Below are 23,067 nucleotides of genomic sequence, written 5' to 3'. Positions count from 1 at the left end.
AGCATTTATCTTTGGAGTAGCAAACAATTTCATCACACTCTTTGCGTTATTTTAAAATGTACACTTATTATTGACTATATAGTCACTCTGTTGTGCTATCAAATAGTAGGTTTTATCCAGTCTTTCTATTTTTTTGTACCCATTAACCATCCCAACCACCCATCACTACCCTTCCTAGCCTCTGGTAACCATCCTTCTACTCTCTGTGTCCTTGAATTTGTTTTGATTTTAGATCCCACAAATAAGTGAGGACATGCAATGTTTCTCTTTCTGTGCCTGTCGTATTTTACTTAACCTAATGATCTCCATTTCTATCCATGTTGTTGCAGATGACTGAATCTCATTCATTTTAATGGCTGAATTGTACTCCATTATGTATATGTACCACATCTCTTTATCTGTTCATCCGTTGATGGCCACTTAAGTTGCTTCCAAATCTTAGCTATCATAAATGGTGCTGCAACAAACATAGGGGTAAAGACATCTTTTCAATATACTGATTTCCTTTATTTTGGGTGGAAGCTGCAGTAGTCATTTAACTAAACTTTTCTCAAAATGATGCACTTATAAATTATTTTCTTCCTTCAGGAAAGAGTACATCGTCAACATTTTTTCTTATATTAATTCAATATGTGAAGGAGATAAAGAGAAGTAGGGAACTCACTAATTTTGAATTGGACACTGGGGTAGGAGCTCCTAGTTTTTTAATTTAAGCCTTAAAGCAACTTTAAGCATACATTTTATTTATCCTACTTTATATATGGAAAAGCATAGGCTCAGAAATGTTAAGCAACTCACTTGAGGTTTCACAGCTTGCAAGCGGTGCAACCAGATTCAAATTTAAAGTCAGACTGATACCAAAGACCCACTGCCTTTTCAATTGCACAGTGCTGCTTCTTGGTATTATAAACCCATGCAACACTGGTCATATTTATTAGATGAGTCTTTATGTCTAGAAGCTTTAAAGGGTAGAGCTTCTGGGGACCTTGCCTAATGTCTGATCTAATAGCCACATAACAAATGAGGACAGAGAAAATCAATGACTTATCCATGTTCATTCTGTTTTCTGGTAGTGGAGTCAGTTCCAGGTTTTGTTCTCTTTAGATGTCATTTTTCTGCCTCATTTCAAACATGAGAATTACAGGAAAGGGAATTTTATAGTGATCAGTAAAGGGCATTGCAGTCAGGAGGAAAATCAGTAGTTTTCAAAATATGAGTTTAATTACAGTCGTGTGTCACTTAACAACAGGCATATGTTCTGAGAAATGTGTCCTTAGGTGATTTCATTCTCGTGCGAACATCATAGGGTGCACTTATACAAGTGTAGATGTGTAGCCTACTGTGCCCCTAGGCTGTAAGGTATAGCCGATTGCTCCTGGCGGCAAATCTATACAGCATGTTACTGTACTGAATACTGTAGGTTATTGTAACACAATGATAGGTATTTGTGTATCTAAACATGTCTAATTATTGAAAAGATATAGTAAAAATATGGTATAAAAGAAAAAATGGTGCATCTTTGTAGGGCACTTACCATGAATGGAGCTTGCAGGACTGTAAGTTGCTCTGGGTGAGCCACTGAATGAACAGTGAGTGAATGTGAAGGCGTAGGACATTAGTGTACAATACCATAGACTCTATAAACACTGTACACTTAAGCTACACTAAACTTATGAGAAGATATTTTTCTTTCTCCAACAATAAATGAACCTTAGCTTATGGTAACTATTTTAGTCTACAAACTTTAAAATTTTTTTTTAACTTTTGACTCTTTTAAAATAACACTTAAAGTTCAAACACATTGCATAGCTATAACAAATATATTCTTTCCTTATATCTTTATTCCATAAGCGTTTTTAATTTTTTTTTTTTTTTTGAGACGGAGTCTCGCTCTGTCGCCCAGGCTGGAGTGCAGTGGCGCAATCTCGGCTCACTGCAAGCTCCGCCTCCCGGGTTCACGCCATTCTCCTGCCTCAGCTTCTCCGAGTAGCTGGGTCTACAGCCGCCCGCCACCGCGCCCGGCTAATTTTTTTGTATTTTTAGTGGAGACGGGGTTTCACCGTGGTCTCGATCTCCTGATCTCGTGATCCGCCCGCCTCGGCCTTCCAAAGTGCTGGGATTACAAGCGTGAGCCACCGCGCCCGGCCAGCGTTTTTAATTTTTTAAAACTTTTTGTTAAAACGAAGACACACACACATTAGCCTAGGTCTACACAGGGTCAGGTTCATCATCACTGTCTTCCACCTCCACATCTTGTCCCACTGGAAGGTCTTCAGGGACAGTAACACATGATCTCCTATGATAACGATGCCTCCTCCTGGAATACCTCCAGAAGGACTTGCCTGAAGCTGTTTTACAGTTAACTTTATTTTTTTTAGTAAGAAGAAGGAATACACTCTAAAATAATGATTAAAAGTATTGTATGGTAAATACATAAACCAGTAACATAGTCATTTATTATCACTGTCAAGTATTATGACTATACATAATTGTCTGTTACACTTTTATGAGACTAGCAGTGCAGTAAGTTTATTTACATCCGCATCACCACGGACATGTGAGTAATGTGCCGCCTTCCAATGTTAAACAGTGATAGGAATTCCTCAGCTCCACTGTACCATAATGGGAACACAGTTCAATATGTGGTCCATCATTGGTTGAAACATTGCTATGTGGTGCGTAACTATATTACGTATAATCTAGTCACTCAGCTCATCGTCAGAAAGTGCCTTCTTCTCCTGTCTTTATCATTCTAATCAAACATATGATCAAGATCTGCTTTGTTTGTTTGATTTTTGTTTGTTTTTCCTTTTAGAGAACTTCTTTGCTTAGTTCCTGACCACTTTTGTTTTGGGAAATGGCCATGGATTAATATGCAAACTACTTGGTTTCAGTGTGAAAATCATACTCTTTACATTTTAGAATGAAACACAAAGATGTTGGCAAGTCTCTGAATACCCAACATTAAATTGAGGAAAGGCTGGAGAATATCTTTGCTATTTGATTGGTAGTAATAAGGCTAAAAGATTAAGTGACTTGGTTAGGAGGCTTAATATCGAAAGTTGCTATCCAAACACCAGGGAATTACTAAATATCCCCCAGACATTGGTTAAAATTTGCCTTAAAATTCATCATAGTCCATTCTAACATCATTACTTCTTGAGGTATAGAAGCAATCCTTCCTATTGCTGTGTCAATGTTGTACAGATTCCACACTCTAGCCTCGGTCTGCAATTTTGATAACACTAGATGTGAAGTTGGAAACCCTTGTTTGAAGATTCTCTTGGGTTGGAATCCCACTTAATCTGAGGAGACCATTCTCAGCAAACTATCACAAGGACAAAAAAAACAAACATCGCATGCTCTCACTCATAGGTGGGAATTGAACAATGAGAACACTCGGACACAGGAAGGGGGACATCACACACCGGGGCCTGTTGTGGGGTGGGGGGAGGGGGGAGGGATAGCATTAGGAGATATACCTAATGTAAATGATGAGTTAATGGGTGCAGCACACCAACATGGCACATGTATACATATGTAACAAACCTGCACGACAGCGTGCACAGGTTCTAGGTACAGCACATGTACCCTAGAACTTAAAGTATAATAATAAAAAAAAATCTGAAGAGACCTTTTAGCTATCCACTTTGATATTGTATACTAAGAAGCAGAGACAATATTCATGCTCTTATGCAGAAATAAGAATTGAAAGCTGCACATCTGGAATTTAGCTTTCCCAGAGATGGAGGCGGTATTACTCTGGGAAAGGTTCATTGCTTGACTGAAAGATTGTAGCTGGAATTTGCTTAATAATTACCAGAGTCTGGCAGGGATAAATTGGTGAACAATTGTGTTAGACACTTGAGATTTTAATTTCTTAAGAAAAGAGATTGAGTTTAATTAATATAGATGAATTACATTAGTTAAAACATTGTATCTGTCAAAAGCTTTTAGATACAGCGAGATCTACTCTTGCTCGTTAAGCAAAAGAGGTCTATTCAAGGGTATTATATAGTTCAAAGAATCTTCGGGAGGGCCAAAGATCTGGCTTGGATGCTGCAAGACCAGGAATAATGCAGCCAAAGTCAACAGATCCGGGAGAAATATCTACTCACACCACATGTCACTGATCTAGCAGAAACCTTTCTGCTGCAGTTACTGTCTGTTCAGCACATATACTGCTTAGAACTGATCACTGGAAGGTCCACCACAGGTGACCCTCCAAAACCAGTCACTTCTGCCCCCTTTCTTGAGGGACTATCCAATCTCCCCACATTTGGCCCCTGCTTCTAGTTGGTCACTTCTACCTCCACATCTCATGTAAGCATGTCTGCTTAATAGAAATTTGGTCACATGGAAAATCCTGCTATGAAGGAGCCTGGAAAATGAGTATTTAACTTTCTAGATTCTACCTGTAAACACAAGAAGGGAAGCTTCAAGGGTCTTGCATGGCATGTAGTGAGCAAATCTACTACAGTGTGCAAGAATGTCAGAATGTGGTAGGGTATATCATTAGACTTACCTCTCTCTCCTGTGGGGCTAGATGATGCATTGATGCTACTCCATGGGGAAAACATTGCCAAGGGTAATCTTACATTAGAACTGTTGAGTACACCTTGTACAGACAGTTGGGTCTCTCCGCATTGGAATTACCAGTCACTTTTTATTTTATGCGGGAATAATTGATCTGCAAACAAGGAAGAAAGTTGGAAAACATAGTCTGTCTCTGCTAACGGCTTTGTATAAACTGTCAGAGCAGGCCGGGCACAGTGGCTCACACCTGTAATCCCAGCACTTTGGGAGGCTGAGGTAAGCGGATCACGAGGTCAAGAGATCCAGACCATCCTGGCCAGCATGGTGAAACCCCATCTCTACTAAAAATACAAAAATTAGATGGGTGTGGTGGTACACGCCTGTAGTCCCAGCTACTTGGGAGGCTGAGGCAGGAGAATCCCTTGAACCCAGGAGGCAGAGGATGCAGTGAGCCAAGATTGTGCCACTGCACTCTAGCCTGGTGACAGAGAACTCTTCAGAGGTCAAATAACTCTTCTCCAAGCCACACGTGTTTTTCAGTGGTCCCCTTAGATGATGGCTCACTATGGAATTAGAAGATGGCAAGAACAAGCATCCCTGCCCAGATGGACCCGTCTGTGGGGGTGCTGTGGCTCTATAGGCAGTCCTGTCGGGGGATGGTGTAGCCCATGGAGCAGGCTTCTGGTATTTGTCACTGGAGTGCAGAGCCAAGCTGAAGCAGGGGCTGGGGCTTGTGTGGGAGGCTCCAGTGAGAGCTGAGAGGTTCCTTCAGGCCACAGGTGATATTGATATTGCCTAATGATCATTTTGGAACATTCTAGTATCTTGGGTTATTGTTCACCTGGCAATTATTAGTTGTTGCTTTTTAAATCATATGCATAAATGAAGGGTGTTGTGAAGCCCTTTTTAGTACAGATAAGCCAGCCACCAAGTTTATCTGGAAAAGGGGAATTCTCAGATTGTTTCTGGGACAGGCAGAGATGGGAACACAGGGAGAGATGTCTATGCTACAGGTGAGTCAGGGAATGAATGTCAGTCCCTCCTGCTGTCCATACCAAGCCACACGCTGCTGTTACCAGATCCTTGTTCAATTTTCCTGCTCTCGATAACCTCAATTCTTTTTCTCTCTTCCCAGCTATTTCTAAAAGTTTTGCCATCTTGCTGCTCTTTTTTGGAAAGCCGCCTAGCCCTCTCTTATGCTTGACAATTCATCTTTAAAGATCAAAAGAACAGAAACTGTTTAAGTGCAAGACTCAACTGTGTGCAGGACACAGCTTTTGGCAGCTGATTATTAAATGGGAAAAAAGGGGTCAGGAAAGTGATATTCTCAGCATTCTCAATTCTCTCCCCAGCTAAATAGATTCTTTTGTTAGTTCTTTTAAAGATAAAAGAAGTTCCCCCCGACATTTCTGTCTATGTTCTGGGCTCTGACATCCCTCAGGAGTGAGCATGGCAACACTGTATGGATGGGCTTTGCTAGGCTGGGAGACTTTTAACTGTGTTGAGAGAGGTGAGGGGGCAGAATCCCACCACAGGCTGGCCTGGGACTGGCTCCCTCCCCTCAAAGGCCCCCTGAAGAGGTTGATGATTACTGCCCTTGTACTTGGCCAGAAGAGGCAGCATGGGGTACCCTGTGGGAATTCTGTTCCTCTTGATCAGAGGAAAACACTTGTACTCCGTTGGGTCTCAAGTTTTTATTTCTTTTTTATTCTGCTTGTGAAAACATCTTTCAACACCTATGTTTTATTTTCCATCCATGATACCGTACTGGAAGTGGGGAGATCTAATTCTGTCCTTTTCTTAGTAGAATGATACCTATTTTGTCTTCTCTAAATTAGAGTCGACAGTGAATATACCATAGGATTGTTATAAAGATAAAATGAAGCACTGTAAGTAAGAATGCTTGGTAAACATGCAGTATTTTAAAGACTATTTCCTTTCTTCCAAATGAATTTCTTGAAGTACTAGTTTTTCCCTTAGCACCTTTTCAGGCAAAAGGAGAATTATGATGATTTCAACAATAGTGATTATAGTTTATATTTATGGAGAGCTTAGTGTGTTTTGAGTAAAGTTTAGTGCATTGCTCACACAGGGTGTCATTTAATATTCACAAAACTCTGTGAAATAGTTACTGTTATATTTATTTTTACATACAAGGAAACTGAGGCTATAGAGAATTTAGATAATGATATGGCTCTGTTTCCCGACACAAATCTCATCTCCAGTTGTAACCGCTAGGTGTTGAAGGAGGGACCTGGTGGGAGGTGATTGTATCATGGGGGTGGTTTCCCTCTTGCTGTTCTCCTGATAGTGAGTGAGGTCTCGCGAGAGTTGATGGTTTTAAAGTGTGTGGCGTTTCCTTGCTCTCGCTGTCTCTCCTGCTGCCATGTAAAATGTACCTTGTTTTCCCTTCGCCTTCAGCCATGATTGTAAGTTTCCTGAGATCTCTCCAGCCATGCAGAACTGTGAGTCAATTAAACCTCTTTTGTTTATATATTGCCCAGTCTCAGGTAATGTCTTTATAGCAGTGTGAAAATGAACTAATACATATACCTAGCACAAGGTTATGGCACTAATATGCAGAGGACTTAAATGCAAGGCAGTCGATCTAGAGCTCCTGCAGCATGCACGGCTCCTTCCTCTGTGTCAATTTTATACAGGTATCTAAGTTTCTTACCTAAGAAAGTGAATGAATTTTAGACCCGCCCTGACTCCTTAGCGGGCTGTCTTGCTCATGTATCTTCCTGGCTGGGCACTTGCCTGATCCTTTCTCTAGACATTGCTTACAAGCTCTGCCCCAGCCATGCCAAACTCCCAAACTCCAGGAGACAGCAGACTGGGCCATGATTTCTTATGTGTCCATTTCTTTGCATCTGTAGTTCTCCAAACCTGGAACTGTTTTCCTTCTTCTATTCTTTCATACATTTCTACTGTTCTTTCAGCAAATATTTTAGCGAGCAAGTGCTATGTGCTGTAGTTAGCACCAGGGATAAATTAATGACCTTACTGGTCTTACAGTGTAGTAGGAGAAGCAGAGGGATAAATTCCAAAGTACCACATAGAGTGGCAAATGCTATGAGACAGAGAAGTGGAGAGTCCTTTAGCATTGTTTCTGATGTATTCATGTTTTTATAAAATCTGTTAAGAGCCTGCAATGGAGCACAGTATGTTAAGTGCTAGTGATATTAGACAAACACGGTTCCTTCCCTCTGACTGCTGTGTTCTACTGGTGGTGGTGGTGGGTAGACAATGAAGGAAAAAGAGAAATAAATAATAACTAAATCAGTAAATACCTCTTGGCATAAGTGACCTTAAAAACTAAACAGAGCCAAGTGATAGAGTGATGGGAAAGGAGTACCTGAGATAGAGTAATTGGGGAAAGCCTCTTGGACAAGGTAACTTTTGAACTTGGTTTGGAAGAGAGAGAAGGGGCTAGCCATATTGGTGTTCTAAATGAAACAAGGGGAAGTTCAAAGTCCTTCAGGTCAAAAAGAGCTTGTTTCGCTCAATGACTAGAAAAGGGATCAGTGTTAAAACTTGCCAGACTTCCCAAATATTAAGTCACGGTCTCCTCTGAGAGGATGTGTCACTCCTGTGATAAGGCATCCATTATGCTGTACCGAGGGCATGTTTGCATCTCCTAACAGGCAAACTCTTTGTATACTACATCTTATTCACCTTTGAAAATTACATCTCATAGTCCCTAGCCCATGAGAAAACTCAAGGAAGAATACTGACTTGAATGAATGAATGAATGAATGAATGAATGATGTATCCAACTAAATTGTCCTGGTCTAGCTCACTAGGCTACATCATTCACACTGGCTTCAAAAATGTGTAGAGAAATCACTGTGAAGGCACAATGAGCTCACTTGGAATCGGAGTCATTTGTGTGTTTTACTCCCCTCCTTATTAAAGAATTTTTGGTCCTAATTGCTGGGGCAGCTGTGAGAACTAGGAGCTATAAATATTTGTAGGTTTACTTCAAACTGTGTCTCTGCTTTCATCTCCCTGGGCACATTCCATGCTCAGAGGGTCATTAGCTGTGTACTCACAAAACAGCTATAGAGTAATTAGTACTAAGGAAAGCTGCATATTAGTTATTGGGTTTCGGGACCTCCTTTTTCCTTCCTGAAGCTTTTGCATTTTTCCCTCCTAACTTCCGAATTGAGGCTTTCTACTTGTGTTTTAAGTTGTGCCTGTTGTTATTTATTGAGTATTGTAAAAATGTATCCTATTTATCGAGTATTTATGATATGACAGGCATTATACTAAGCCGTTAGCCTGCATTGTCTCACTCAAGCCGCATGGCAGCCTAAAGTATTTTTATTTGTATTTTACAAAATAACACACTAAGGTTGCAACTTGCACAAAGTTACCCAGACAGTGAATGATCAGACTTGAACTTGAAGTCAGGACAGTCTGTTTCCATAGTTCTTTTCCATTGTACCACTGCTTCCCAAACCAAGTGATCACTGCTGGATCTCTTTAGGTATTCTAAAATAAATTAATAATTTGTTTTTTGTTTCCGTGATAATCCTAAACATTCATATAAGCATATTCAGAGTTATTTATGACTGATTGAGACCTGTTGGATAATTTCTGGCCTGAGCTTGTCTTTGTATAAAAATTACTCTGAAAACAAATGATCACTCTTAGTGCTGCGTTTTCAATCTAGGGTTCTTTAAAGCAGCTATGTTCCTTGAGAGTGAGGGCGAACAGCAAGGTGACTTGTTAACCCAGAGCTCTCCCAGGCTGGGCCCTGGCCTGGATTCATGATTGTCTTCCCTCCGTTATGAGATTCCTAGCAATTCTGGTGCTTCACCACAATTTGAGGGATGGCTGTCCTGGTAAGTGGAACTGCTGGTGGGGACACTTGGCACACTCCCAGTCCGCTCTGCTTCTCACTGATGCAAACCTACAGGGAAATCAGAGCAGGCTTGTTGCTCAGTGCACAGAGGCCATGAAAATAAAATAATAAAGACTTTTTCTAGAGAAGTAAACAGTATTTGTAGAAGAACTCATCAGGAATCCAAAGAGCAAGAAGGAAGTAAAATTGTTCTAGCGTCCTAGTGTTCATGCATGCAGGTGGCAAGGCCCACAGATATTGATGGCAGGTTAACACATTCATGGCCCTCTCTCTTGCTAGGCTTTCAAAAATTATTTTTACTCTTACATAAAATAGAAAACAATGTTTTCAGATCTTCACCTAGATGTACAAGAGTAATAAATTAAGCTGCTCTGAAGGCTGCTGTCTAAAAACATGTAAAGTATAGAGAAAGATCTTCAGATCTACCTTTTGCTGCTGCTGCTATAGACAGACTGCTGGGTCTTTTGGGGCAGAAAAAATCACGTGGTGGGGAATAGCTCACCTGCTTACAGCTGGGAGGACATGTTTGAAGGGGGGTGAAAGAATTAATGCAGTACGATTTGTGAAATCACTGGTGAGCATAAAACCTTATATTGCTTAGCATCTAAGTTACATATTTAAATGACTTAAAATTTAAAAATTAATTTAATTCTGGAGGACAAATTTGAAAATAACAGTAAACTAACATCCTATTTTGCACCTCTACAGCTAATGAGGATGCTCTGAAGGATATACAAAAATGAAATATAGTCTGAAATCGAATTCACGGATGCATTAGTCTGCTAGGGCTGTCATGACAAAGTACCACAGACTCAGTAGATTAAATATAACGTTATTTTCGCATAGTTCTGGAGTCTGAAAGTCTGAGATCAAGGTATTGTCAGGGTTGGTGCCCTGTGAGGCCCTTCTCCCTGGTTTATAGACAGCTGTCTTTTCCTTGTGTCCTCACTATATGTGTCTGTGTTCAAATTTCCTCTTCTTGTAAATGCACCAGTCATATTGGATTAGGGTCTATCTGAATGCCCTCATTTTAATTTAATTGCCTCTGTAAAGACTCTATCTCTAAAATATGTTCTCACTCTGAGATACAAGGGATAGGAGTTCAGTATGAATTTTCAGGAGGGATGCAAGTCAGGCCATAATAACTGATTCTATTTAACTATATCTATATCTATAATTTTTTGAACCAAAAGACAGATTTATTTGGTAATGAATAGGAAAAACATTTATGGGACTGTACCTACTAAAATTTTAAATATACTGGAATTCAAACTTTGCCCTTTTTTCACAGATTATAAGGATTTCCTAGTGGTACTGGCTATATTATATTAAAGTAAACATTAGAGATGATCGTAGAAAATAATGATTAGCTAAGTGTGAACTACTTATTACTGTTTATAATACTACATTTCATTTCTAATTTACAATAGTTTATAATAAGGCAAATTTTCTACCTCTGCCCTCATTGTTGTAGAAATAAGCTCTTAAATATTTAAATGTCATATTAGAGATAAATCGTTCTTTTGTGTTTGGGTATAGAGGTCAGTGAATCTGTGGTGTGGGATAGTCACTGTCAAGAAGTGTAAAATCTTAAGAGTGGTCTACAGATTGAGGAAGGACAGAGGCTTTTGCTAAACAAAAGAAACTCGGCATTAATTCCACATCTGTGGTTTTCTTTCTCTCTCTCTCTGTGTATGTGTATGTGTGTCTGTAAATAACAAATAAGGATGGTATACATGTTTTGAGCTAAAAATAGGAGTTTAATTGACAATTTTCTACTTGGTATAGATGTGAGTATGGGTCAGATCAGGGACTGATCCCAACACACTCATGTGTGGCTAATTCCCCCACCCCTGACTCTACTGTATAAAGAAAGTGCATCCTAAACGGGCCCTTTATGATTTGGAGAAGCTATAGATATCTCAATTCCTTCTTATAAAGAATGGGAAATGGAGAGACAGGAGTGGGGAGAGTTTGAAAAGATGGTAGAGAGGAGTGTTTGGGTGAAGGGAGATGGATTCGTCTACTGATGCAACTGGTGAGTTGATTTGAAAAATAACTGACATGTTGGGGACTTTTGTTAATTTTGTTCTGCATGGTTGATGAAGTAATTTCATCTTCACTAAACCTTCTATTAAATCTACTTTATTCACTAAAGTGCTTTCATAGCTAAACTTTCTATTTTGAGGAGATGCAGTTAAATGCTGAGCCACCTCCCAAAATGAGTGGGGACAAAACAGGTTCCTGAAATTGTCTAGATGTGTTTAGTCTGCATCTAGACACAAATATATGTACTATCTTTTATTCACATATACTTGATATCAGAAAGCAAATGAGTGCAGAAGAGCAGATAGTTGAGCAGGAGTAGAAGGTATTGCCATGAAATAGAGTTGATGAATGAAGAGGAAGGTGGATAGTGAGGGAAAGAAGAGGTGTGGATGAAGCAAAGTATCAGCATGTGGGTAGCACTGCGGGGCAGTATGCATGTACACATGTTTTTCACACATATCATAGAAGTAAATGCATTGAGTCCATAAAAGAGGAAATGAAGCAAGTGATACTACAAAATAGGAAATCAAAGAAGAAACAACAAAATTATTGCATAGGCATTGGACTGAACTATATCTGTGAATAATACATTAAGCAAATGTTTAAAAGATTATACTTTTGATTTTTAACAGAAATATGCTTCTGTATTTTGCCACTTAATTTATGCTACTCCAATTTAAACTGAAATATTTGGAAATTGAATGAATAGTGCCATGTTAGGCAGCCTAGCCAACCAGTACCTGGATTTTAGTTCCTGAATCACTGAGCTGTATGTTCACAATTCGACAAGCCTTGTTATCAGTTCTGAGGCATAGCTGGCATGGGGCAAGGGTTTAGGTAGTTCTAGATGACTAGGCAGTTAATTCTTAAGCACAGGTGAGTTACTTTAAATAGGTTCACAAAGCATTAAAAGGATCTTGGTGATATCCAGGCTTTTGAACACATTTACATTGTGATAGTACTGTTTGACAGGGATATGATCCTTTTTCTGTAATAAGTCCTTGTGATTTATTGAACAAGTCTCCAAAAGTGAACTTTCAGTTCTTGATGGTATGCCTCCAGCTGTTCCTTTTCAGCTGTCTCTCTTGACCTCTGCAATGTGCATTTCTGAATGATTTTAGCTTCTTTTAGCTAAAGTGAATTCTGTCTCTTAGAAGGTGCACATTTTGTATTTCTATTCTAATCAATACTTACTCCTACTGCTTTAATGACCCAAAGACACTTTATTTAAGTCAGCAGCAAACAGGGCCTGAGTCACTTTAGTTAAAATCTGGGCTCCCCTCAATCTGAAATCATTTCATCTCCTAATTTCCTTTTTAGTTTTTCTGTATACACAGCAGGCCATCTGAAAATAAGTAATCAAAGCAAGACCTTTTACTGAGAAAATGAGATAAGCTTATTTCAGAATTCTCAACTTTCTTACTTCTTGAAAAACATCTCCCCTTAAAGTCTTTGAAAAATCTTTAAATAGATGTCTTTCTCTTAAGGCCCACTTCCAGTCTGATTTCTCCCAGATTTTCTTAATATTGAAAGTGGGGAGTTGATGTTTACTTATACCAACTACATGGCAATCCTATTTCCAAAGGGCCTGTGAAAAGATGGAAAACAGATGATGCTTGTTGTTTGATTATTTGCCTTTCAAGGGTCACTTTGCTGTGATAGACTCATATAAATTGCTGATAAGAATTTAAATTACTACTTCCTTTCAATTTCCCAACACATATCTAGAGTTTTTAAAATGTCCTGCCCTTGGATCCAGTACATCCTGTTCTAATAATCTATACTAAGGCAAAATTTAAGCATTCAATGATTTGTGAACAAAATCAGCATTGCATCATTATTTATAATAACAAGAGGTCAGAACTATCCAACTGATGTACAAAAGATGAAAGGTTACAGAATATATGGAGTAGGATAATATAAAGGAATATTACTTGGTCACATTTCAAAGTATATGCAATGGCATGGAAAATAGATACAATTGAATTTTTAGCATAAAATACTATATCAACTGTCAATATATTCCTAAGTAAAGTCATAGAAAGAAAACATAAATAGAACTCATTGTTAAAAGTGTTGTTTCTACATTGTGAAGTTTAGAGTAATCTCTCTCTCTCTATGTATGTATGTGTGTGTGTGTGTGTGTGTGTATATATATATATATCCGTAGGTGTGTGTGTTTCTTTGTTTTTTATATGAGTCTGTAATACTTTTTAAATGAGACAAGTAATTAATATTTTTTAAGAAGAATGAAATAACCCCGAGAGGAGAAACCCTCCTTTTCCTTCAGGGTAAATCTACTGTAGGTATACTCTTTCTTTCTAGTAATTCATTCTCCTTGTGGCTGCTCTGTTTTTCACAACACATGTCTCTGGATTGTAGTAGTAAATTAGCAACAAGAACACTAGATCTCAAAACCATAAAAATAGCTGCCACATAACCATGATCTTTAATATAAATATGTACTTTAAAGCACTTTACAATTTTGAAAGACTCTCCCATAAAGCCACCTTGAAAGTGTTATTTGTAATGTCAGCTGTGTGAAGGCAGAGTTTTGTCTTGTTCACCTTTATATCCTAGCATCTAAAACAGTGGAGATAGAGTGCATATTTGCTGAATCAATCAATTAATGTGTTTTGAACATTAGTGATAAGATTAGATTGCAGAGGACATAATCTCACATGATACTAACACTGGCCCTCTGAGGAGGATATAGGTTTTATTATCCCCAGTTTATAGGAAACAGAGGCAGAATGATTGATCTGCACAAGATCACAGAGCTGGTAAGTGGCAAACATCTATTTGAACCAATTCTCTAGATTAGGGCTTAGTTCGTAGTATGATTCTAACAAAACTTCATGATTTTTTCATTGTCTCACTGTACCTAAAGGCCATGGTGTCACTTAATACATTAGCATTTATCAAGATTTTGTTTTCTATTCAGCATAGAAAAAAACACATGGGCTCAGAACTTATTGTAACGTGGCTCATATTAATTTCTACTCATTCTTCTCACTGCATTTACTGTATTAGCTCATTCTCGTGCTGCTATGAAGAAATACCCAGAACTGGGTAGTTTATAAAGAAAAGAGGTTTAATTCCCTCACAGTTCCACATAGCTGGGGAGACCTCAGGAAGCACAATCATGGCGGAAGGCACCTCTTCACAGGGTGGCAGGAAAGAGAATAAGTACAAGCAGGGGAGATGCCAGACACTTATAAAACCATCAACTCTCATAAGACTCACTCACTATCACAGAATAGCATGGGGGAGACTGCTGCCATGATCCAATTACCTCCACCTGGTCCTGCCCTTGACACATGGGGATTATGGGGATTACAATTCAAGGTGAGATTTGGGTGGGGACACAGAGTCAAACCATATCACTGCCTGTCTTCTTTCTTATCAGGAGTTGTTATGCATTGAAATAATTTCCTTGGATAAATTCTGAGTTTTCTAGATTGAATATGGTGAACATGGCCCTTTGGATCCTATGATTCATAGCAATATAAGAAGCCTGAATCCTTTCTAGAGTACTTAGTAAAGCCTTAGGACTTTCTGAACACTTTCAGACATATCTTAAAACAATGTATTTATATTTAAAAAAAACCCACAAAGTTACAAAAATACACACCTACTATTTTTTCTCATCTCTGTATCCCAATTATTATGAGTACTAGCCTCTATCAACTCAAAAACTGGCCAAAGAAAGGATGAAAGTTTGAAAACCCAGGAAGTTAAAATCTACCCAGGGCACTGCTGTGAGATTCCAGTGCAGTGATGTCCTGGTAGGAACAGAACAAGTCACCTTTCAGGCAGGTGCCCTTTACTCTCACATGTTGACAATGGCTCATTCTCTGTTTACATCCATTTCTGCTTTGCAGCCTCAGTCCAGGCAGGGACAAGGGACATGTGGCCTGGTGTGTTATTTGATATGTGGTGTATGTGTACTTCCTTCTCTTGATTTGGCTCTGTTCGATGTGAACTAAAGTGCCCTACTGTTCACATCAGGGTAGGAATCCTATTGGCTCCCAGAACCTTCTAGAGTAGCCGCTATATGACTTCAATAAAAAAGCACTTGGCTTTAACTAATTATAGCCCTGCTCCAGGCTAATTTGTGACCCACATCTCATAGTAAACATTTCTCTCACTCTAACCTTGAAAGGCGACTAAACTGGGACAGTTTTACCCACAGAGTTTAATCAGGTCTCTATTCTAAAGACAAAGTGTTAAGAAACCTGGATAAATTTCATATACGTATGTTTGTAAATTTTCTTCTTCACAAAATATTTGTCTTTAAAGATAGACTGAAATTTGACAAGATTCTTATTGGATTTACACTCCTTACTTTCCTTGAGAAATACTCTTTTCTATATAGTAATGGATTGAACTATTTCCCTTTCAAGTATTCATTTATCCACTCTGCATTCAACAAGTATTTCGTGAGTGCTTGTTATGTCCCAGGCACAGACTATACAGATGCAAAATACAGATAGGGTCTCTATTGTCATAGGAAAGGAAAACACATACTAAATAATTAGAGACAAAATTAATAGTTCAATTCTAATTTTGGAAAAATCAATGAGAGGCACAATGAGAGTGTCTGTGCATGGAATCTGCTTATCTGAGAGCTCTTGGAGGGCTTCCCTGAGAAAATGCAGCTGAGGCTAAGATTTTAAGGATGACTAGGTGCTGACTGTGCAAATTGGGGTAGTAGGAGAAGGAACACTCAGGCCAGGAGGAAATAATATGAAAAGGATAAAATGGAAAGAAGCAAAGAAAATTCAAAGAACCTTCATAAGGAAGATGGGTGGATCCATGTTATGGATCCATTTATTTTCACTAAAGCTTTACTAATCAGCTTTTATACCCAAGGCCCTCTGCCATGGGCTGGAGGTACAACAGAGAGTAGAAACTGCACCCTCTCGCAGCTTGTATTTTGGTGGCAATTACAATGCTAGAGAGATAGGTGCTCTAACAAAAGCAAGAAAGAGAAACGACTTCTAACTCAGACTGAGAGGTCAGCAAACTAGAAGTGATGTCAATGCTGGTACCTGAAGAATGGGAGGCATTAATGAGACAAATGTCATAGTGGAAGTGTGGGGTTGATGAAATGAAGAGTGAATTTGAAGGCCAGAGACTAGAGAGAAAAACAGACAAACAGAAAAGATGTATTTGGGGAACTAAAATAAGCGTAAGTATGAAGATGGAAGTAAAGAGGGGCAATGTGAATGTTTCAGTTTCTTCATCTATTACATAAGGGAGTTGGACCACATTCTGTCTAGGCCATAGATTTTGTGATACTATTTTAAACCCCTCATGTATACTAGGTAAAGATTGAGAGATTGTTAATAAGTTTTTGAGGCCACAGAGATAAGCAGTGACAAAGCTCATTTAGTCTGTCAGTTGAATGTACATAAAAGTCACAAAAAACTGCTTTTGATTGGAAGCAATAGTACTGACCTGATTTTTTTTCACAAAAATTTGAACACTTTGTTATGTAAAAAACTAAACTGACCTTATTGCAAATATGAATTCTTCCCTCCTTCCACTACTTTTTATTGAAGATTCTTCATTTTTCTCTTTAGATTGAGCCCAGAGTGGACTCAAGTTCTGCAGGGTGTCCGGGCAGTGCCATGATGACTTGCCACTTGTGTCAGAAGAATAAGTTGATTGACATTGTGCAGATTTCATAAGCAAATGGTTGATTTCCTGGTATTTAGCAAGTTGTCAATTAATGAATAAAACACCAATGTCAGGTTCAGGGTTACCGAAGAATGTGCTCTTGCCTTTACCAAGAAGAATTTGGTGACGGATTCCTATTCCCAAAGTGTTCTTTAAAATGGACAACCTTACATTAATGGATAAAAAAGTGTCCAATGTTCAGAATAATTTTAAGTTTTATGAAACTTTTATACAAAAACCTGATTAGTAGGTCATCTGCTCAGACTTATGTATGAAATAAGAACATGTTAGCCAAAATATGAAAATTGCTATTTAGATATCCACTCTACTGGAGACCTAGAAGATAACAAGTTCCTGAGGGTTTTCCAGGAAGGGACATGAGGAAACAGACAGGGAAAACCAGAGTTAGGTCTCAGTTGAAATCCTGCATTGTTCTCTGAAGACACCATCCTAATATATAGCTGTTGCCTAAAATGTTGACCAAAAATTGGGAATTATTACATTTTCAGACACTGAATAATTTTTCAGAAATTACACATAATGTCTCCTTTGACCTAAAAGGTATCTTTCACTTGCAAATTCTAGTCATTACACCTCTCATAGGGTGAAAGAAAGATATTTGAGAAAACGAACAAAACTAGAGAGAGTGAAAGGTTAAATTTCTTTTTTCTTTTTTTTTTTTTTTAGGTTACACTCTTTATTTTTTTATTTTATTTATTTACTTTTTTTTTTTCTTTTTTTTTTTTTATTATACTTTAGGGTTTTAGGGTACATGTGCACAATGTGCAGGTTTGTTACATATGTATCCATGTGCCATGTTGATTTCCTGCACCCATTAACTTGTCATTTAGCATTAGGTGTATCTCCTAATGCTATCCCTCCCCCCTCCCCCCACCCCACAACAGTCCCTGGTGTGTGATGTTCCCCTTCCTGTGTCCATGAGTTCTCATTGTTCAATTCCCACCTATGAGTGAGAACATGCGGTGTTTGGTTTTTTGTCCTTGCGATAGTTTACTGAGAATGATGTTTTCCAGTTTCATCCATGTCCCTACAAAGGACACGAACTCATCATTTTTTATGGCTGCATAGTATTCCATGGTGTATATGTGCCACATTTTCTTAATCCAGTCTATCGTTGTTGGACATTTGGGTTGGTTCCAACTCTTTGCTATTGTGAATAGTGCCGCAATAAACATACGTGTGCATGTGTCTTTATAGCAGCATGATTTATAGTCCTTTGGGTATATACCCAGTAATGGGATGGCTGGGTCAAATGGTATTTCTACTTCTAGATCCCTGAGGAATCGCCACACTGACTTCCACAATGGTTGAACTAGTTTACAGTCCCACCAACAGTGTAAAAGTGTTCCTATTTCTCCACATCCTCTCCAGCACCTGTTGTTTCCTGATTTTTTAATGATGGCCATTCTAACTGGTGTGAGATGGTATCTCACTGTGGTTTTGATTTGCATTTCTCTGATGGCCAGTGATGAGGAGCATTTCTTCATGTGTTTTTTGGCTGCATAAATGTCTTCTTTTGAGAAGTGTCTGTTCATGTCCTCTGCCCACTTTTTGATGGGGTTGTTTGTTTTTTTCTTGTAAATTTGTTTGAGTTCATTGTAGATTCTGGTTAAATTTCTTTAGTATAGAAATGGGGCAAACTAAGGAAGGCATGAATGGAATGAATACAATTATGGACAACAATTTAGCCTGGGTTTAGAAACTGCTGACCCAATTGCATATGGGGTACCCTTGAAGTTTGAGTAAAGGAAGATTAGGACAATTACATTGAACAGAAATACTACTAGTGTGTAATGGACTTTGGAACCTACTTGAAGAGGTCATGAAGATAGTACATAGAAATGTAAAAGTTTCCAGCTCTACTTAAGTATGAGCTGAGAAATACACAATATTTCTGGTTGGCATCACATCATATCTTCTGTGATCGTAAGTCTTACGGTCCTCTTGGACACAGGCCGTATGCTCCAGTGAACAATAAGCTCATCCTTGTTTGTCATTGTTTTTGTCCCAGTGACCCTATATTGCTTAGCACATTCATCGACCTGCTCAATTAATATGTGTTGAAGATGATTAAGGATTTTAATTATATAGGGTAATGATTTCTTGTTCTTGCTCTATTATCACACTAATGATAAATGCTAACCTTAATTGAGTACATGCTATTGTATCATGTATTGTTCTCAGTAGATTTTATAGAACAAGTTTAATTTAGATATAAACTCTGGTTCCTATCATATGCTATGGTACTTTTCATATGCCTTTTTAAAGATGAGTAATCTAAGAAATCTCAGTGTCTCACACTAACTTAATGATATGGCCAGGATTTAAACTTCAGCAGTCTGACTCCAGAGCCTGTACTTAACCAGTCTATTTCGCCACTACTAGGGACCAAACTGGAGAAGTGGCTCAGAAATATTTAGCAATATCCCCTCACTTGGTAACCTAGTGATTCTGACCATTTTTGTCTTTGGAGCCAAATTAGATGTGTTCTATTCTATATTGCATTCCCCTGTTAGGAAAAGAGAAGTGGAAAGATGATTGAATGGAAAAGAATGGAGTCTTTTGATTGAAATCCTCAATGTTTTACTTTCCTACAGCCTATGTTGACACATTCCATTTGTTTTACCCCAAACTAGGAGTTCCTGTAGGCAAAGCTCCAGAGAGACTACATATGGTTTATAGCTGGTTCTTTCTGTATAGATAGCTGGCCAAATATATAAGCAAAGGGCCAACCCAGAGTGGAACCACTTTGGAATTGTTTGCTCATAAAATATACTACTGAAGAGTCCCACGGAAAGGGAATGGGGGAAATGAAGTGCCAAGCAGAGCTCTCGTAGCTTTCCATTGAGCAGTGACCTGGGTAATTTACTAAGAGATGTCTGCTGTATTTCTATATTCTAAGCAGGACCCCAAGTCAATATCTTGCCTATCAAACAAAGGCAACCAGTAAGATAACAGGCATTTATAGAATTAATACGGAAGCAGGCTATGTTCCTCCCGCCCACTCTCACAGGCACTCTTTTGGCAAAAGTAGACAGACAGACAGATACACACACACACACACACACACACGCACACACATGTAGTGTTTTCTCAATTTACCAAGAGAACTACCAAGAGCAAACAACTTGTGTATCAATCTGGTCAATTATAAGAAATGTGGCTATTTCTTCCCTGCAATTTAGTAACTTGACATTTTTCTCTTTCTTTCTTTCTCTTTTTTGTAATCACAGCAGAATCTAAGAAGAAGAAAAAGGAAGGCAAGAAACAGGAGAAGATGCTGGATTAAAAGATGTCACCTGTGGAACACAAAAAGGACATCAGCAAACATGATCAGTTAACTATTGCATTTATATGTACCGTAGGCTTTGTATTCAAAAATTATCTATAGCTAAGTACACAATAAGCAAAAACAAAAGAAAATTTTTGTAGTAGCGTTTTTTAAATGTATACTATAGTACCACTAGGGGCTTATAATAAAGGACTGTAATCTTATTTAGGAAGTTGATTTATAGTACATGATAAATGATAGACAATTGAGGTAAGTTTTTTGAAGTTATGTGACATTTTACATTAAATTTTTTTTTACATTTTTTGGGCATCAATTTAAATGTTATGACTATGTAAACTACTTCTCTTGTTAGGTAATTTTTTTCACCTAGACTTTTTTCCCAATTGAGAAAAATATATACTAAACAAAATAGCAATAAAACATAATCACTCTATTTGAAGAAAATATCTTGTTTTCTGCCAATAGATTTTTTAAAAATGTAGTCAGCAAAATGGGGGTGGGGAAGCACAGCATGTCCTAGTTCAATGTTGACTTTTTTTTTTTTAAAGAAAATCATTAAAACATAAAATTCTTTCACTTTGGCAGAAGCATTTGTTTTCTTGATGAAATTATTTTTCCATCTGAGGAAAAAAATACTAGGAAAATAAATCAAGGTGATGCTGAAAAAAAGTTGTTTTTGTGTTCAATAATGTGATTTTGTAACCCTACTCCTTTAGTCGTTTATACTCCCCCAGTCAACTTATTAGCACAGAGAAATTGTCATACAAACTAGCTAAGTCACTCTTGGGCACAAAAGTCACACAGTTTTTTTTTTTTTGTTTTTTTTTTTGTATTTTCTATCAGTAATTAATAGGTTAAATTGGTACTACTGAATTCAACAAAAATTTCACAATAGTCTAGGGTTTAGTGGAGCAGGAAAATGCTCTTATAGTGGATATATGTGGGATAGCACCAGTCCAAATCAGGATCACTATAATGATGGGCAAAATGGTAGTTTGGGCTTAGTTTCCATAAACCGAAAATTTTCACTTTGTTACATGCCATGAGTGCCAAAGGCTATCTGTACAACTTCCTTATCTGTTGGCCTCTAAGCACAATTTTTAAGTAAACAAGTCTGTTCTCCTATTATTCAGAGAATAATAGAAAATTCTCTGGGATTATCTTTAAAGTATTTCTCTTGACATACTCTTTAATTCTAAAGTGATAAGACTCAATAAACAAACACCTATCTACTAAGATAATTGCTAAGTCCGTTTTGGGAAATGATGATTTCAGCCTACCCTGGGCTACCTATAAAATATATAATTACATGCTGGTCTAATGATGCAGCCAAAGGGTCTTGGCAGCTAAACTACTTTTGCCATCTAGCTTAAGACTCTACTTGAGCTAGGAATGTTGAGCAGATCCATTTCTCTCCTCTACATCAAAGCCAACTGTCAGTGGGGAATAGAAAAAAAGGATGAACTTCTAGGCATTTTATGGACTGGTGCTTAATAAAAAGAGTGCCTCGTAAAGTGCAAATGATAGAAACATGAATAGGAAATGTAGTCCTTTTACGAGCCGACCTTAATTGGAAAAAGTACTCATGGGGATGGATGGAAGAGAAAAAAGAAAGGCAGCATCTTGAGTGGATTTTTTGACAGCAAAGTTCCAAAGGGATGGGATGATGGAAGAGCCTGTTGCAAATTTTGATAGCCTCTCAGCTAACATTGCTCCTCTAACACATTTAGCCAAAAACAGCAGCCCATGAATCAGTAATCAGTTAAGGTGAACTAGAACTAAATCTCCCAAGGGAAAAACAGTCCTGTAAGTAACTGGCATACTCCTTTATTCACAGGGCGTGGCAAGAAGCCAAAAGTGAAAGATTTCTCTGCTGTGTCAACTATGATACTTAGCAAACCCTAGAATAGCTCCCTGATTCTCCCCTAAAGCAAAGATTGGTATGCTAAGCTCCCTTATATAGAGTGTGAAATTCAACATCCCTTAAGTCTCAAGAATTATTCTACGCCAGTCTCAGCTTTAAACATCTTTTTAAGTCACACTGAAGTGTTGAAACATAAATGCGAAAGGACAAGCTCTCCAAATCTTGGATTCTCACAAATAGGAAAAAACAGATCGTCATTGGGCACTTCTCAGTGTTCTTGAGCAAGCTCTCTGTTCTGGGCTTTATGAACTTCACCCTAAAGTTCATTAAGCCTTGAAGAAGGGAAGGAAAATGTAAAGAAGTCGTCTGTGTTCCTTTAAATGGCCTTAGGGGGAAGACAAACTTTCCGTTCAATAATTGAGAGGGTAAAAAGCAACTTTACCAAGACGCAGGCAAAAACAAATCTTCCCTGATGAGAAACTGTCCTTATTCAACTCAGAGTTGGTATCCCTCACACTTGTTCTCTGATAGACTTTCTAATTTATTCAGGATATATGAATGCTGTCATATTCTCCTATATATATAGGTTGTGAAGAAGAGGATCTTGGATAGACATTTTGACTTCATACATTCCTGGAATGACATATTAACATCTTGTTAACTTAGTAGAAGTGGAACTCAACCAGAGTTTAAAGCTCTAAATATTTTTAAAGAGAATTTCTCCTAAATTGGGTGGATGGGAAGATGTGG

General features: G+C 38.2%; 1 protein-coding gene across 3 annotated transcripts in view; it reads left to right on the top strand.

The window, feature by feature from the left end:
• The window catches only part of PTN (pleiotrophin), a 113,962-nt gene extending 92,922 nt beyond the window's left edge, over positions 1–21,040 (top strand). For 2 of the 3 annotated variants that reach the window (XM_055284142.2, XM_055284143.2), the window contains exon 5: positions 20,395–21,040. In XM_055284142.2, the coding sequence (XP_055140117.1) occupies positions 20,395–20,450 (56 nt within the window). In that variant the 3' untranslated portion in view covers positions 20,451–21,040. The remainder of the gene's footprint in view (positions 1–20,394) is intronic. The other variant, XM_055284145.2, reaches the window with a different exon arrangement.
• The last annotated feature ends 2,027 nt before the right edge of the window (positions 21,041–23,067 follow it).

Source organism: Symphalangus syndactylus, chromosome 6 (genome assembly GCF_028878055.3).
Source record: "Symphalangus syndactylus isolate Jambi chromosome 6, NHGRI_mSymSyn1-v2.1_pri, whole genome shotgun sequence".
In the NCBI taxonomy this organism is placed as follows: domain Eukaryota; kingdom Metazoa; phylum Chordata; class Mammalia; order Primates; family Hylobatidae; genus Symphalangus; species Symphalangus syndactylus.
Note: the sequence above shows the minus strand (reverse complement) of the source record. Positions and strands in the feature narration are given on the sequence as shown.